Source organism: Seriola dumerili, unplaced genomic scaffold (assembly GCF_002260705.1).
Source record: "Seriola dumerili isolate Sdu_G_001 unplaced genomic scaffold, Sdu_1.0 BDQW01000149.1, whole genome shotgun sequence".
NCBI classification, from domain to species: Eukaryota; Metazoa; Chordata; class Actinopteri; order Carangiformes; family Carangidae; genus Seriola; species Seriola dumerili.
The window spans coordinates 11,091,306-11,108,487 of NW_019174404.1; the positions used below are offsets into that span (position 1 = coordinate 11,091,306).

A 17,182-nucleotide genomic window follows, 5' to 3' on the forward strand; every position below is an offset into this window, starting at 1 on the left:
ATACTTGCCTGGAAATTCTCTGAGGAGCAGGAGAATCAGAGCCACGTGCAGCAACTGCTTTTTGTTTCGTTTCATTATTTGTGTAACAGCTCTGATTTTTCTTCTCTATTTGCTCGTGTGTGTGTGTGTGTGTGTGTGTGTGTGTGTGTTTTCCCAGGATTCACAGGTGAGGCAGAGCACCACCTACAGCCTGCACCAGCCACAGGGCAACAAGGAGCACGGCACAGAGCGCAGTGGGTATCTCTACAAGAAAAGCGACGGGTGAGTTTTTCTTAAAATTAAGTACAAAGATCAGATCGTACAGTTGTAGTTGAAAAAATTACACTGTAAATGTGTGTATAAATGTTTTTTATTGAATGACAAGCTTTAAATTTCTAAAGAATACAAGTCCTTTCAAAGCAGAAAGGGAGTCTTGACCAAATTAGTCTACAACTAATGATTATTTTTGACTATTTTCTCGATTAATAAATTAGTTATTTAGTCTATAAATGAAAAATACATGAATGAGAAAAAAAAACAAAAAACATAACAATTATGTTTTCCCAGAGCCTAAGATGACATATTCTAGTAGCTTATCATATGCAAAGATATTTAGTTTACTCTGATAAATGAATACGAAAACCAGGAAATATTCACATGTGAATAACCAAACTCAATTTTTGGCATTTTTAAATTAAAATGAATCAGAGAAAAGCAGCAAATTTCAACCTGTTTGTCATAACTAATGCATGGGAATCCCAGTTGTAACCTGTGCTCATTTTTAAACATGTGTCTGCTCTGTGAATTCAAGAGTTCACTGATGCACTCATCACTGTTTTCTGTGTGTTGCAGGTTGAGGAAAGTTTGGCAGAAGAGAAAGTGCACGGCGAAGAACGGATACCTCACCATCTCACACGGCACAGTAAGCAAGCAATCACGCTTTTTTCTCTCTCGCATCCGTGCTGTGAAAACACAACTGAACACGGTGTGGTTGCGCTGATTTTAAAAAATCGTGCACACTCGTACGCACACACATGTGAACTGACCTCCACACTCTTTGCCACCTTAACCACATTAGTCTCAGTGTATTGGCTGCAGGCCCTCTCCCTCGCTGGTCATTATATTCCCCCATTAGCCGTGAATGCATTAACAGCGAGCAGCGGAGATCACAGGCCGGGTTCACAAGTTAGCATTCCTCTCACATCGCTGCCTCAGCTGAGTCTCACTTAACTCTGTTTGTTCCCATATAAAGATTTAACTCCAGCCCAGTCGAGTCCTCTCGCCAATACAGTTAGTCTCACACAGAGCGGCTTATCAAATGTTTCATTTGGCTCCGGCAGCGGTCAGATACGGTTAAACACAACACTCTCACTCATTTATGTTGTTGCTTTTCTCCACCCTCCCTTCCTCTCTGTGCTTCATCTCTCTCTGTCTCTCTCTCTCTCTCTCTCTCTCTCTCTCTCTCTCTCTCTCTCTCTCTCTGGCAGGCGAACAGGCCGCCAGCTAAACTCAACCTGCTCACCTGCCAGGTGAAACACAATCCCGAGGAGAAGAGGAGCTTTGACCTCATATCACGTAAGTTCATCATGCTGTTTTTATCACATCTGCTATTTTCCTTTTCATTTTATAAGTTCTCTTCTTTATCTTTTTTGTTTTTACTCTCTGTTGTTGGCATTTTTCCCTTTTTTCTTTTCCCCCAGGCTGTGGTTGTTGCACTCAAATGCCTCATTTTAATTAGCTCAGTTCTTGTAGGCAGCAGCAGCAGGCCAGCAGGACTTCAAATGTTTAACTATTTAGCAAGTAGCAGCAAACTGAAGCTGAGCTAATTTTAAAAAGAACAAATATTGACAAATTCTTCACTCCTCAGTCTAACATTTAGTTGCAACACATTAAAGTGAAACAGTGGCAAAAAAGACTTTACAGCTGAAAACATTGGTCAAAATAATCACTTTAAGGGCTGAAAATTAATTAAAATAGTTTCAGTCATTTTTCAGTCTTTGGAAAACTTTTTTCACAATTGAGATTTCATTTACTAAATGAACTAACTGAAATTGTCTGCAAATGAATTGATGATGAAAATAATTGTTTGTTAGCAACATTTTTCTCAGGTTGTGATTCTTAATTATTTGGCTTCTGTCACAGAAATTAATCAAACGACTGTGAGATGTAGCTATTGATCTTTTTTTTTTTTTTTTTTTTTTTTTAAGTATTTAAGAAGAGATACTGACTGTAAGATTGAGAGGTGAAACTTCAGCCACTGGAGACGCAACATAATTCACGTTGCTTGGATACAGTGGTGTAAAAATACTTCTGTCTCCCTGGTTATTAGTAAGTGATTCCAAAATGAAGACAGAAACAAGAGCTACAGGAGTTTAGTTGTTTTCTATTCAGGAGTTCACCCTCGGTCTGACCTGTCAGTGGGATATTTTAATCTCTTCATCTCCACTGCTCTGTGATTAATGCCTTCCCTCCCTCTCTTTCCTCTCCCACTTCTCTCTTCTGTTCTTTCATTCATTTATTTTCTGTTTTAGACGACAGAACGTATCACTTTCAGGCCGAGGACGACCAGGACTGTCAGATGTAAGTGCCTGTTCCTTCCTTCCCTCGTGTGTTAAGGCTTGTGCCAGAGTGCATCCTGTTTACCACCTCAACCACTTTTCAGACACTTCCTACCTCACACTCAGTCAGATGCTTGGCCTTGCCTTTACCTCCCACTCTTTGCCCATTAAATGCCTTTTACTTGCACTCCCTCCATTTTTCCTCTCATTTCTTTCTGCTTTGGCTGCTCCCATCCCCACCTCTCAGCCTACTTTTCCCTTCTCCCCTCTCTACTTTTTTCCTCCTTCTCTTTCATTATTCTGACTCTTATCTTACTCACATCTCCTGTAACGCCCCTCCCTCCTGTCTCGTCTCGTGTCTTCCCTCCTCCAGCTGGATCTCGGTGCTGCAGAACAGTAAGGAGGAGGCATTGAATCAGGCCTTTAAAGGGGACCAGCATGTTGGGGAGAACAACATTGTGCAGGAGCTGACCAAGGCAATCCTTGGAGAAGTCAAGAGGATGACGGGAAATGACGTGTGCTGTGACTGCGGAGCGCCCAGTGAGTGGCAAAGATAGATGGGAAAACTGACACCTCACATAAGACTGACAGCACAGAATCAAAACGAATTATATGATCTTTAAATGATTGGTGCTGACAAAAAGACACTTTTCTACCTTTCAGGCAGCAGTTAGTTACCACTTTATTTCACTGTGGTTTGAAAATCAATTTGCACACACATGGCGGACTTGTTTCTGGAGTAACCTATTTAATGCAAGGAAATAACCAAATTCAAATTGTTTTCTCATTAGAACCACGTTTACTTGTTTGTTCTTTCAAGTTTGATTTCTGAGAACTTAAAAAAAATAGTCCTTGTCAAAGTTAGAACCTGGGAAATGTGATCCCTGACTAAATCTGTTCCTATTTCCCAGGAGAAATACCTGAAGGAACCTGGGATTTTTATCTTGTGCATGTCTGTGTGTTCATGTAATAAATACAATGGACTGAAGCAAAGATGCTTCCTCCAAACCCCATTAATACTGTCACGTAACTGTTGTAACTATATTCTGACCTTAAAGGAACTATTTGTAAGTTTTGCTATGGCTACATAGATAACGTTAGCATTAACAGCTGTTTACTTACCAGGCTAGAAGAAACGTTGCAAATTCAGCATCAAACTTCTTTCCTTTACTCACTGAGAGCTGTCTCCAGCAGTGGAAAGCAACGCCAACTCTTGTCTTTATTAAGTTAATGTTCTGTTAGTTCCCCACACCTGTTTGTAGGTAGGACTGTGGTTTTTTAATTACCTGTGGCCGTTACACAGCAGCTGGAAGCACATGTGCGTTTCCAAAGTGAAAGAGTTGCTGTTCACATTTTTCTCATGATAGCACAGCAACCGTAACTTCATTAATTATTTAAATCTCCTGACACTGGGACAGGATCGGTCAGTTTCTAACAGTAATTATCCACAGCTCTGTGGTTGAAATCAAATTTCATTTATGGTGAGAAATCCTAGGAAAAGAGTAACATGTTACACAAGGAAAGAATTCATCTCTTCCATGGACTCAAGAGCAAAATGCCAGTACAACCTGAACATCAACGCCCACTTTACAGACAGCAGAGACATTATGGCACCGGTGGCAGTGAATCCAGGCCATCACGGACGACAAAGTCCCGCCACAGGTCTGTGATAGTGAACCCCTCCCTCCCACACCAGCTAAATGATTTCTATGCATGCTGTGAAATCCCGAACAGCACGCCTGCCCTGAAAGCCCTGCCACAGCCCGATGAGCAGGCTGGGCCCGGTCCAGGGTCAACCCCTGCAAGGCTGCAGGACGGGACAACATACCTGGATGCACTCCTGCCACAGCCCGATGAGTCTGTGCCAGGCTGTTGTTCCCAAATGTCAAGTCTGCCACCATCATACTTGTGCCAAAGAATTTCCCTCAAATGTGCCCAAATGACAACCGCCGCATTGCCGTAACAACAGTTGTAATGAAGTGTCGTCACCGCTGAAGCTTAAAGCTAATTTCAAGTCTCTGAAACAAATAAACAGAAATGATTTGCTGCCTGGAAGATGGGAAATCGTTCTAGCAATTTGTGCTATGCGTTGGGAAAGTGTTAGCAGTGATTTATGTGCATAGTTATGAACTAAAGCATGCAAAACCACTGGTATAGTCCTTAAAGTCCCCAGTTTTGAAAATGATAAAACTCTCGCAGATCCTCTTTATTTGTGGAGATATTACTATTACGACTCAAATCTTTTTTTTTTTTTTTCAAATACACCCACAGTAATTTCTCTTGAGTCCCATAAAATTTCCTCCTGCAGAAATATATGCACTTTAATGTGCTGTATATGACATACACATATACCCAGACATACTGTGTATCTAGGCCAGACTTACAGTTTGGCTTGGTCACTTTCCTCTGACATTGTCTGCCATGTGACGGTAAACCCTTCAGGCAGTTATTAAATTTCCAGAGTCCACAGCTTTCCGCAAGGAAACATCAAAGTTGGCTCACATGCTCCAGAAATGTCTTCTTGCTTTACTGCTTTTTGCTCAAGGACAGTGTGTCACCAATATTAATTTCTCCCTCTTTTCCCTCGCGTGTCTTTTCTGTCTCTCAGACCCAACGTGGCTGTCCACCAACCTCGGCATCCTCACCTGTATTGAATGTTCGGGGATCCACAGAGAGCTGGGAGTCCACTACTCCAGGATCCAGTCGCTCACTCTGGATGTACTCAGCACCTCAGAGCTCTTGGTAAATCACTTTAGGCGTCTGGTCTTCTCACTGAATCACCTCACATCCCCTGTTTTTCTCGAAGTTTGCGTCATCCTCTTGTATTGATTTTTCCATACAAATCTTTCTGGAGACTTTTAGGCAGGATAAAATTTAGAACGGGCAAGGAGGAATGAGGAGGAAAGAAGGACAGTAAATCAAGACAGGAGGTGAAAGTGGGGAGAAGGAAGGTGAAAAGAATCACTCTTGGCCTCCATTTTCGTCCTCTCTGAGACCTCTGGAAGTCTCCTTTCTCAGAATAGCTGAGATTTTGTTTGGCTTTTCTAATCACGGTTTGGCGAAGAGATTTACTGCCCGTGGGACGGTCAGGATTAAATGCTTGCAGTCATGATTGCTTGGTGTTAAGACGCCATCGTGTTAGCCACAATCAGACGGGTGGTGTGCAGTTTATAAGGCTCCACATACATAGAGTCTGCACTTCATCCTGATAGAGGAGTGAGTTGAACTGGTGACTTTTAAATTAATGGATGTGGAGCAGAAAATGACATATAACTAGTTTTAATTTGTGTGTGTGTGTGTGTGTGTGTGTGTGTGTGTGTGTGTGTGTGTGTGTGTCGTGTGTGTGTGTGTGTGTGTGTGTGTGTGTGTGTGTGTGTGTGTCTGTCCGTGTATGTGTGCTCCACAGCTGGCCAAGAATGTGGGGAATGCAGGCTTTAATGAAATCATGGAGGCTTGTTTAAGTGCTGAAAATGTTGTGAAACCCAACCCAGCCAGTGACATGTAAGTCAACCCTCCGACTCTCTCTTCCACACTCCATCTCTCTTCACCTCCTCCCTTCCTTGCCCCATACCCCTCCTCCCCCACCTGTCTCACATTGCCGACAACTGGTCACACCATACTGATCAGGGTTTCTGAATTTTCTGAAACTTTTTTTAAACTGTATGATTGGCAAATAAGCGAACTCACCCAACTTAGTATCGATGATGACATGGTTACAATCAATTATATGACACGGTTATGTTTCAAAATACATGTCCTGTGTTCTTAGGCCTGCTCAGGGTTAAAACACAACAATTAGGTATAGTTAGTGTGCTTACCTATCAACATATTTTCCTACATCATATTTTAGGTGCAATACTTTTTACAAATTTGCAGATGGACCATGTGGTGTTACGTCTAACACGGTACGGCACAGCTGTTCAAATCGCGTCCATGTGTCGCATGTCAAACAAAGGGCAGGAACGACTTGCAGACATAACAAAGAGGAACATTTAGCAGTGGTTGTGTTTGCTCCTCTGCACCTGTTTGACACATGCTCTTCTTAACAGGACTGCTATTTGTTTTTCTCAAATAAAAGAAAGCGCATTTTAGGGAGAATTTGAAATTTTCTGTGTACTGCTGAGATATGTGATTGTGGTTTAAAAAAAAAAAAAAAAAAACCCCACAGAAATCTAACTTGAGTTAACAAAAGTTCCACCAGTTTATTGACACACTGCTACCAAGCAAACTGGAGGTTCATTCTTCGTTCGTCAAAATGTGCACCGTAGGAAGAAATAGATTTCAGGTTTTATTTTAATGTAACACATTATTTAATGAAGAACAATGTGTTATACTTTTTTATGCTTTTTCTTGCAATTTCAACTTATGATGACACTTGATCAACCACTGAAATGGTTATCTGTTGATCACAGAGATCCAATTTAGAGTATTCATTCACCATTTATTATTATTGGCTTTTGATTGGTGCATTCCCAACTTTACTGCACAATCACACCTCCCACATTATGTCCTCCACCAGGCAGGCGAGGAAAGACTTCATCACAGCCAAATACACAGAGAAGCGTTTCGCCAGGAAGAAGTGTCCTGACGCAACGTCGCGGCTCCACACGCTGTGCGATGCAGTGAAGGCTCGAGACATTTTCTCCCTCATCCAGGTCTACGCTGAGGGAGTGGACCTCATGGAGCCCATACCTCTGGCCAACGGACACGTCAGTACACAAAATACTCGAAACTTTAATAGTTTTTCCACCAGGGGTTTCACTTGTAACTCATAATAATTGCATGATAAGCATCTTTATTGCTTTTGACTTGACTCTCCACTAGCACCTCGCATTCCCAGCGGTTTCATGCAAATGTTTTATCTTTTGATTTCAGGAACAAGGGGAGACAGCCCTTCATCTCGCAGTCAGACTGGTGGATAGAACATCTCTTCACATCGTGGACTTCCTCACTCAGAACAGGTTAACAAAGCAAGAAAACAGTGGGCAACTATGCATTCGTGCTTCACTTCAGATATTTTTTACTGACAGAATGCAAAAAAACAGGAAAGGGTTTTGGCTTTCCATTCGACTTCGCAGGAAACATTGAAAATACCACCAAAAAAAGATTTATTTTGACATAGACTGGAGGAATGATGCCTCTTAACACATGTAATTGAAATTCAAATATAAGGGGCTGTTTGTCTATTGCCAGAGGTTATTGATATTTATGTTTTCTCCTTTTTTCATCATTCTCTCTTTAGATTGAAGGGATTTGTTTAAGCATTTATTTGCCTTTCATCCTGTCTGTTATTCCCTCTTTTTATAGAGCTGTGTTCTGATTTATAGTTAATACAAATCTTCATAAATATTTTACCTATTACACAAAACTGGACAAAGCTTATTTAAAATTTTTTGCTGGAGGATATTACATATTCACATATATTGCCTCCAGTGTTGTGATTGGAAGTTTTCCTCTCTGTCTGTGTCCCCTAACAGCTTGAATCTGGATAAGCAGACAGCTAAAGGCAGCACAGCGCTACACTACTGCTGCCTGACCGACAACAGCGAGTGTCTGAAACTGCTGCTGCGGGGGAAGGCCTCCATAGAGATCGGTAAGGAAACACAGCAGCACTGAACAGGACGGCCATGTTGCATTCACTGTCCACCTCTTTCCTCCTCTTTTTTTCTGTTTATGTCTCTTTTTTTTTTTATTCTCACACCTGGATTCGTTTTCACCATTTATTGAAAAATCCATCACAAGTTTGTATGTTAAAACTGTCCTAAGTTCTTAATAGCTGCTAGCTTAGTTTGTGGTGGTGGTTTAGTGGTGATTTAACTAGCTACTGGCTGCATCATTATTGTCTTAGCTAGTAAAGACTTAAATAATAGTGAAATGGATCAGAAAAATGTTGCTTTTATTTATGAATCATGGAGAAATATGAGTGTTTCAGACAGTTGGTATTATTCATGTAATTAAGAGTGAGTTTTAACAACATTAGCGTTAGCTTTTGAAATTTGAGATATTACGTCTTTTATAAATCGTAACATGTAAAAGTTCATGTTATGATTAAACAGCATTTCGATCGAATGTCAGATCAGATGAGTTATTTAACATTAGTTCAGTTAGCCAGCTGTGACATCTGGCAGTTAGTAGCTAGATGGAAATAATTCACTGATAACAATATCTAACCTACATGAAAACTAGTTTGTGTGATGAATACATAGTTATTGCATCAGTGACAATAATCCCATAGTGCTATTTACATATGTAATGTATATGACATATAGGTACATCTGGTTTAAGTACTTTTTTAAAAATTTAGTTTGAGCTCTACTTTTACTGAAGTAGAGGGTCTGTGTACTTCTTCCACCACTGTTTTTCTCACTGCCTCTCATCCTCTCTCACTCTCATACACACAAACACCCTTTAGTCCAAGTCTGTCAGGTTTAGTTCCCAGACGTGCGAGCTTTACCAAAAGACCATGGCAACTCCTTCTCACACCACTAATCTTCCTGCTCCGCTCTGACATCAACAACACAACCAGATAATAGATAGATAGAGAAGGAGGACAGAGAGGCCAGAGAGTTATTCAGTGTGGGAAACGGTCTAATTACACATTTCTCAAGTCACAGCGAAAAGGGATTAAAGAAAACGGGCTGTGTCTTTGTGCTCATGTGGCATGTGGATACAACAGTGATTATATGTTTCTGGTGTTTTCCCCTGCAGCTAATGAGGCCGGGGAGACACCACTGGATATCGCTCGGAGGCTAAAACACCTACAGTGTGAGGAACTGGTGAGCTCACTATGTTTGGACTCGGCTTATTCCTGCAAACACATCACTCCTTGAAACCATGTCAGTCATCTGTGTTTGTGTGTATGTGGATTTGTTTGTATGTATAGTTGAGCCAAGCTCTGGCAGGGAAATTCAATGCCCACGTCCACGTTGAGTATGAATGGTGTCTACAGCATGAAGACTTGGATGAGAGTGACGAAGATCTGGATGAGAAGGTGAGTGACATTTGTGTGAGAACAGATTATAATACAGTATTTATGAAGATGTCATTGGAAAAAGCAGAGTTTAGAGAGTGCTGCACAAGTGGGTGAGAAAACCCACTTGTTTTGAAGAAAAGTTCTGCAGTTCATACAGGCAAGCTGAGAGCTAAAAAAAAATATGCATTGCCTTTGATAAATTTTTCATTGAAACTGGAAATGTTAGTCAGTTTGGATAAAACGTGATTTTACAAGATCTCAGCTCGGAATTAAGACTGCAAAAATGATTAGTCAGGTCTGTTAATAACTGGTAGAGAGAAAATATTATAAGATTCATAAATCAGGCAAGTCTAAGAAGAAAAGATGGCAGAAGTTTGGATGATCTGATGAACCACATCTGACCTGTTACATTCTCACATTATGCAATCACCAGTCTCACATCCTTACATGCATACTTTTACCTCTGGCCCACACTGACCCTCTGATGCCCCTCCAGCCCAGCCCTCATCGCAGAGACGAGCGCCCGGTCAGCTGTTACACCCCGAGCAGCAACTCCAACCTGGGCCCGGGAGGCCGCGACGGCATCAGCCTCACCAAGGACAAACAGCGCGCCTACATGCCCAACCTGGTTAACAACGAGACCTATGGCACCATCCTCAGCACCAACTCGCCTCAGCCCGCCACCACCTCCGCTCCACCGCTGCCCCCGAGGAACCCGGGTAATGTCAGACACAGCAGCATCAGCAATAGAAGAGTCCAAGGCAGAAATAGCAAAATATATCGTTTATATATATATATATATAATTTATAGGGATACATACAAAAAGATCCAGCTAAATCTGGTAATCTGAGTCAGACCTCTTTGTCTTGTGGAAATGATATTTCTGAAATATGCCCCAGAGGAACAACCTCACTGAAGAAGGTCTGTTGTTGCCATGGCCCTTATGTTAATTACTCTGTGATTTGTGAGTGACATTTTGACCTGTTTTAACATCACAGATGTCTCTGCGTACAGAAGCAGAGAAAAGTCACATTGCAGACAGATGGCTGGGCTGCTTTTCCAGAAAGTTGTTGACCTCTTCACAAGGGGAAATTGGCCTCGTACATTCAAATGATCTCAAATCTAAAGGGCAGGATTTCTTTTCATGCTGGAAAGAAGTGGTTTGGGAAGCCACATTCAACTTTATGAAAAAGACAGGTTCTTAAAAAGGTGGGATATTGTTTGATGGGGAAACAATCTAAAAGGTTTTAGTTTGTTTATGCTCTGCTAAAAAAAAAAAAAAAAAAAAAAAACCTCATTGTAGTTCTTTAAGCTAACCGGCTTGTGACAAGTCCACCACAGTCAGTCTTTAATAACATTAGCGGCTGCCTGGACTGCTGCCAAGAGAGCGGAGGAGAAACAACCAGCTGTGTTGCCCACCTCACCTCGCCGCAGCCCCCAGCCTCGGCATTCTGCACATTCCCTCTCCCCATTAAATGTCGCTCTCAATTACACTCAAATGGAAACAACTTTTAAAGTGGACACTGGTTTTGGCAAAGTGCGATGCATTCTCTCTCCCTTCCCTCTCAGTAATCTCTTTTCTTTCCCTCTCTCTCGCTCCCTCCCTCTCTCTCTCTCTCTCTCTCTCCCTCCCTCCCTCAGTCCTGTTATCCAGTCTGGGAGGGCTCAGTCAGTCCCCAGTGTCCAGCAGCTGGAAGCCAGTATCTTCAGACATGGTGGGGCGACAGAGGTCGTCCTCAGACCCCCCCAACATGCATCCTCCTGTCCCCCCGATGAGACTTACCTCAACTGGAGGTATGGACAAACCTCCACCCCTTCTTCACCCTCCAACTAAACCTTTTCCAAAGTGAAAGTAGTCATAGATTCAAAGTCGTTCCTCTGTTTATGTCTGTCCTTGAGGGATAAATTCACATCTGTAAATTCATGCAGGTGCCGGTTTTGAGTTTTGTTTATTTATAATTTACAAATTAAAGAATTTTCATTTTACATCATTTTACCAAAATGATAATAATTGATAATGATATAATTACCCAGTGACCCTGCAAAGGGTACTTGTATAAGAAAATGATTGGATGCAGAATATACTTTCACCACGCTCTTTATCAGGAACACCATACTAATACTGGGTGGAGCCTGATTAATTATTGAGCATGAGGAAATAACCACGTGATACCACACCCCACTGTGAGGTCAAGTGAACAGTCAAGAAACCTCAGAAATATTCTGTGTACAACAATATGAAACGGATTAAAGTAAGTGAGGTGTGTTACTATGTGTCCCAGGTCTGTGTCCTCCTGTGGCAAAGATGGAAGCTTTGAGCATACAGTCCAAGTCAGTCCAGGGGCCCCTGGGGTCCAGAGCAGTGCCACCCAAATCACCCGCAGGGTAAGAATATAAAAACACATGTATGAATATACAATTAACAAGGTGTTTCAGATCTGAGACGTCTGCGGTTGTAAATGAAATGTCATCATGTACAGAAACATGGCCAGAATGAGTTTAGTGATAGCTTCATTAGCTTACACTGGAAGACAACTGATTCATATAATTCAATACACACACACACAGGAACATCTTGCATTAGCCTGGGGCTGTGTGTCTTGCCGTTGTGAACACTTGTCTTGTAATGTGCTGTTTGTTTCCCCGAGAGGACTGAGCCTACATGTCTGCTGTTTAGTCGCTTCATTAGAGTCCAGGCTAAGCTCTGTGTCGAGACAGACGAGCAATAACTCTCCTCCACAGTTGCTCTTTTGTCTTTTTATCTCCCACAGGGCTGATAGTGCTGCAATAAATCTGCTCTGGAGAGTCTTAGAGAGCTGCACAGTTTTCTGTTAGATTTCATATGACTATCACTTTGCTAATGAGGCTACTTTTTTTTTTTTTTTTTTACATTCTTTTTGTTTTTCAGCAATGATAAAAGCTTCAACAGAGGACCTCTAAATCGAACACAGTCTATCGAAAGACCAGGTGAGTAAATAGATAAGAGAGGTGGAACGTCGACTCTGTCTAATCTGCGACGGTCCAGTGTTCAGAAAGTTGAGCACAAGTTGTTTTACTATCTGTCAGATCCTGTTTCTTGTGTGGAAACGTGGAAAGTTTAGTTGTCGTTGTGATATAATTTCCTCTTCCTGTTCCAGCTAAGGAAGTGCCAGGATGTCCCCAGAACTCAATAGGTCAGTCTCTGCCTCCAGCCCCCATGCCGAGGAAGGCCTACCCGGTGAGTCGCTCATTCTTCCTCTCATTATAGACCAGATATTGCGAGGGTGTAAAGTGCTTATTCATTGATACTATTGTACTGAATCATTGGCCACAGGTTTAACAAGTCATGGTTTATTCTGTTATTAGTGTTGTGTAATTCCCTCCTGTGTAGGGTTGACCTATTGTCTCAGTGTTTCCAGTGTCTACTTAGGCAGTAAATTTCCTTCCCGTACTCTTACTGTGTGCTCATGCAAAGAGCTTCATTCACAGTTTTTGTAGAGAAGCTGTGTATCTCTGTTTTACAGTTTTTAAAACGTTTTTTAAGACAATAACAAATAACAGTGACATTTATTTTAGTTTGTCAGCCAGTGGAGAACCTTAGGGTTAGAGCAGCTTTTACTTTGTCTGCTTTTTGTGCCCTTGTGTCAGAGCCTGTGCTGTGCCAGTTACATGTTATCACCAATTATGGATGAACATATAAATAAGAGTTTAAGTTGAGTTTTCACCGCGGCCAGAAAAATCACTGCATTATCCACATGACAGAGAAGGGTCGCACTCAAGAACAAGAAGTCACTTCATTTACAGAAGACAAAACAATTTTGGTCATTCAGCCTTCAAAAGTCCTAAAATCACAAGTAAAAAAAAAAAAAAACATCCAAAAAGTATAAGAGAAATAAAAAGAGAAAGGAACAAAAGGAAACGTGTGACAGAACTGACCTTGACTGTGTTGCTGCCCGCACTTGATAAAACCAGTTTGCTTCGTTTCGTCTCTCAGAAGCAGAGGCCGAAGCGAGTGAAAGCCATCTACAACTGTGTAGCGGACAACCCAGACGAGCTGACCTTCTCTGAGGGCGAGGTGATCGTGGTGGATGGAGAGGAGGACCAGGAGTGGTGGGTCAGTATCTCTCCTGCTGTAGAGGCTCGTATACGGGATGCTTGCATATGATCTGAGATTAAAGCACAAAGTGCTCCCAGTTCAACTCCAATGTCCCACTCTGGTCCCATTTTCACCATGTGGATGTGCTCAGTAACCATGGAGACTAAAAGCAAAAAAGCCATGACCTCATTCTGGCCGATACCCCCCTTCCACCCCCTCAAATCTCCTCCTCCTTGTCCTCCTCCTCTTTTTCCGCCTGCTGTTGCTTCCTCTGTGGAGCCCCTTGTGTGAACATCGACCAGCTGCAACTTGTTTTCCTCTGAGCCACCTCTGCAGATATGACCGTATTTAGTCACTCACTCTCTCCGCATGGACCCAAAGTCCCCTGAGGTCCCCACGACTCTTCCTCTCTGTCCTGCAATCAGAAGCGTTATCACTCGTTTAGTGTCTCAGTTACTGAAATGAAAGCACAGTGATGAGGCAGCACAAACGGGATGAAATCAGCTGTAACGAGTGTCACTGTGGTGCTTTAGTTGGAGGTCAAATTGGTCTCGTAGCTGGAAAACAGACTTCTTGTATGACTCGAGCTGCAAAGTTTCATTTTGACTTTCTTTCCCATAAAATATTCAAAAAGAGAATCAACATAAATTATAGAAGGATATTTTTCCGTTTGTAGAAACAGTGTTTATGATGCCTGATGTGCTTTGGGTCATACCTAGATCAGACTAGATCAACACTTAATAACACCGTTGCTTATTCTGTTTCACTTTCAGCCTTGTACAGAAATTTTTGGAGCAGAAACATGTCCTAGCTTTTTGTTTTTCAGGTATAGAAGATGTTTAAAATTACTTAAATGGACATAATAAGTACTGTCTTCTTGTAAGGTAATAGGAAAGTCATTTTGAATGTATTATGGAAATAGTTATTGTGATTTAGCCTCTTTTAGTAGGTCCACTGTAAGACTTCCTTTTTAGATGGTGTTTAGTGGGGATAGATGTTGGCACTGATCTCCCGATTCAATTCAATTTTGATTCAGAATGTCCTAATTTGTTTCATTTTGATTTGATTCCGCAAGTATGGTTTACATCAGATAGATACCAGGTTTGCAGAAATACAAAAGCACTTGCCTCAATTTATCCTGAAAACTTTAATTGTTGATAAATTGAGGATAAAATAAATGTATTATTTTTATCCCACAAATAAACAGGTGTATTTGCGTTACTTTTTGACTGAAAATAACCTTTCTCATCGTGTACTAAGTCAATTTCGACGATGTAGACATTTTTCGTATTATACGTCCCTAACTGTACCATCATTAGTTATCACACTCAGATGTACACGAATTCACAGAGAAAGGCACAGAGGCAAAAAGCGATCTTGGGATTTCAGGAATCAAGATTGAATCCTTGGACACACACTTAATTAGAAGCTTTTTTAGTTAGTCCCAGCATTTACTTGTGTTTTTGTGCTTTAGATTACTTACTTTGGTGAGATTAGTCAAATGTTTTTGGTGTCTTAGTGAAATTACATCCACCCAAACGAGCTCAGACTGGCCATCATTCTGAAAATATTTTGGGTTCCAGCTGCCCTTTATCATCCTCTGACCCCGCCTGTGTCTCCCCTCTTCACAGCTGGGCCATATCGATGGCGATCCAATGAGAAGAGGAGCCTTCCCGGTTACATTTGTACACTTCATCGCTGACTAAAAGGTCACTCTGGGTCTCAGGAAGTGTCCCGGGATGCAGCGTCCCTCCTTCGCCCGTCTGTGTCTTTCAGCCAGCAAAAACGCCCACCATCGTCCCAGTGTTTTGTTGTCGACATCATCATCAATCACTATCATCATCACTGGCATCATCGGTGTGCTTGTTGAAGTGTCGCTGCTGTATCATCACCTTGGCTGCAACTTTGTGTGGTTGTCGTCATGGCAACTGAGGCAGACTTGCGCCAGAAAGTCTGGGTGTCATCGAGGACTCGTGGGGGCCGTATGTGATTTTTAATGCTTGCTGTTAATGTTTGTGACGCAGACTCTTAAGATTTAAAAAAAAACAAAAAAACAATGATTGTAGTGAATGACCTCTCGCAATAAATGCACTTTCCTTGTCTTTATCCTTGTTACAACATAAGACGACATGTGACATAATGAAGGTTGTATGTACAGTATTCATTTCTCCCGTTTTCTGTTCAGTTGCAATGTACAAACAGTCCTTAAAGTGATAGTACTGAAAGAGTACAGCAATGTATTTTAACTTACTAACAACTGTAAAAGTGAACATAGTCAACATGCGTACATTCCACCTCTGTGCATGAGCGATTTTTAAAAGCCTACCTGCTTCTAGGTGCAACTTTTCAACTCTGTGGTAGCCCTCCTGCGTGGAGGTTTTTCTAATGGTGCTAAGTTAACCCCAGAATATGCTAGAAGCTGCCCCCACGGGAGCGCTTCCCTGTCCCCGTTTCAAAGACAGACCGGCATTGAAAGGGGGAGGCTGCATGTAAAAATAGCCTTCAACTAATCACGCCTGGGAGAACCTGCTCTCTCAGGTGTGTGTAGAGTAATAGAGCTGCAAACGAATTCAATGTCATGCTACTTCCATGAATGCTTTTCCACACACACACACACACACACACACACAGACACACACACACGCACGCACACTTCTCTTACTGTACTATTTTAGGATGACATTCAACAGCAACACTCCCAGTTCTTCCACCCGTACTGTTTTAGGTCAAATGATGACACTGACTGGAGCTGCAGCAGTCGGTAATTACCTTTATGTCGAGTCTGACACATCAGGCTGTCTTCACCTGTCATCTGCCTTATTAGAGGAATAGGAAGTGTGTGTGTGTGTGTCTCTTCTTCACAGAATAAGCTGAGGATGACAGAATATTGAAGTAAGAGGAAATTTAAAAAAAAAAAAAAAAAGTGTAGGAGCGTGATGAAAGGTGGGAGTTAGCTGTGACTTTTGTTGCTTCTTCTTGCCTTTTAGAGCACTCACACTCTTGACAGGCTGATTTTGTTTCTGTTCACAAATGAGCTAAATTAAGTCTCTTATCTTGACACTCTCTATACAACCAGACAGAGAGAGAAAAGAATATCCTTCCTACAGCTTAGGCCCGTCATATTTGTACATTTCTGGGGTTCCATTATGTAGAAAGATGAGTTTATCTATAGTGTTATGAAATAGATATAAAATATACAATGTAATTAACTTCATTTTGGTTGCAGAGCAACTTTCTTTCTGTTCATAATGTTGATATTGAGGCATTTAATTGAAACCAGAGCCTTCCATGGATTTGTGAATGACAAGAGGAGAAGCATGTGAAACACAGCTGATACACTCTCTTCATCGTGTTGAATATTAACTCACTGGAGACAGGAGGATTTAATAATCTATTCATGTAAATAGATTTGGTTTTGTTTTGTTGATATTTAAATGTTAAGAAAAAAAGAACAGAGTTAACCTGGGCAGGAAATGTCTTTTAATGCACTGGTGAGGAGCAGTTACAGATTACGACCTCAGCTGGACGTGTGTGTGTGTGTGTGTGTGTGTGTGTGTGTGTGTGTGTGTGTGTGTGTGTGTGTGTGTGTGTGTGTG

At 41.6% G+C, this 17,182-nt stretch overlaps 1 protein-coding gene across 1 annotated transcript in view; it reads left to right on the forward strand.

Moving 5' to 3' along the window:
• asap2 (ArfGAP with SH3 domain, ankyrin repeat and PH domain 2) overlaps window positions 1-16,800 on the forward strand; it is a 64,437-nt gene extending 47,637 nt beyond the window's left edge. Inside the window, exons 10-28 of the mRNA XM_022751041.1 lie at window positions 158-261; window positions 832-901; window positions 1,467-1,554; window positions 2,511-2,559; window positions 2,911-3,077; window positions 5,146-5,279; window positions 5,944-6,038; window positions 7,057-7,246; window positions 7,413-7,498; window positions 8,015-8,130; window positions 9,246-9,313; window positions 9,421-9,528; window positions 10,007-10,229; window positions 11,153-11,305; window positions 11,794-11,896; window positions 12,420-12,478; window positions 12,649-12,728; window positions 13,485-13,604; window positions 15,218-16,800. Coding sequence (XP_022606762.1) covers window positions 158-261; window positions 832-901; window positions 1,467-1,554; window positions 2,511-2,559; window positions 2,911-3,077; window positions 5,146-5,279; window positions 5,944-6,038; window positions 7,057-7,246; window positions 7,413-7,498; window positions 8,015-8,130; window positions 9,246-9,313; window positions 9,421-9,528; window positions 10,007-10,229; window positions 11,153-11,305; window positions 11,794-11,896; window positions 12,420-12,478; window positions 12,649-12,728; window positions 13,485-13,604; window positions 15,218-15,292 — 2,088 coding nt within the window. The 3' untranslated portion in view covers window positions 15,293-16,800. The remainder of the gene's footprint in view (window positions 1-157; window positions 262-831; window positions 902-1,466; window positions 1,555-2,510; window positions 2,560-2,910; window positions 3,078-5,145; window positions 5,280-5,943; window positions 6,039-7,056; window positions 7,247-7,412; window positions 7,499-8,014; window positions 8,131-9,245; window positions 9,314-9,420; window positions 9,529-10,006; window positions 10,230-11,152; window positions 11,306-11,793; window positions 11,897-12,419; window positions 12,479-12,648; window positions 12,729-13,484; window positions 13,605-15,217) is intronic.
• Window positions 16,801-17,182: the final 382 nt, after the last annotated feature.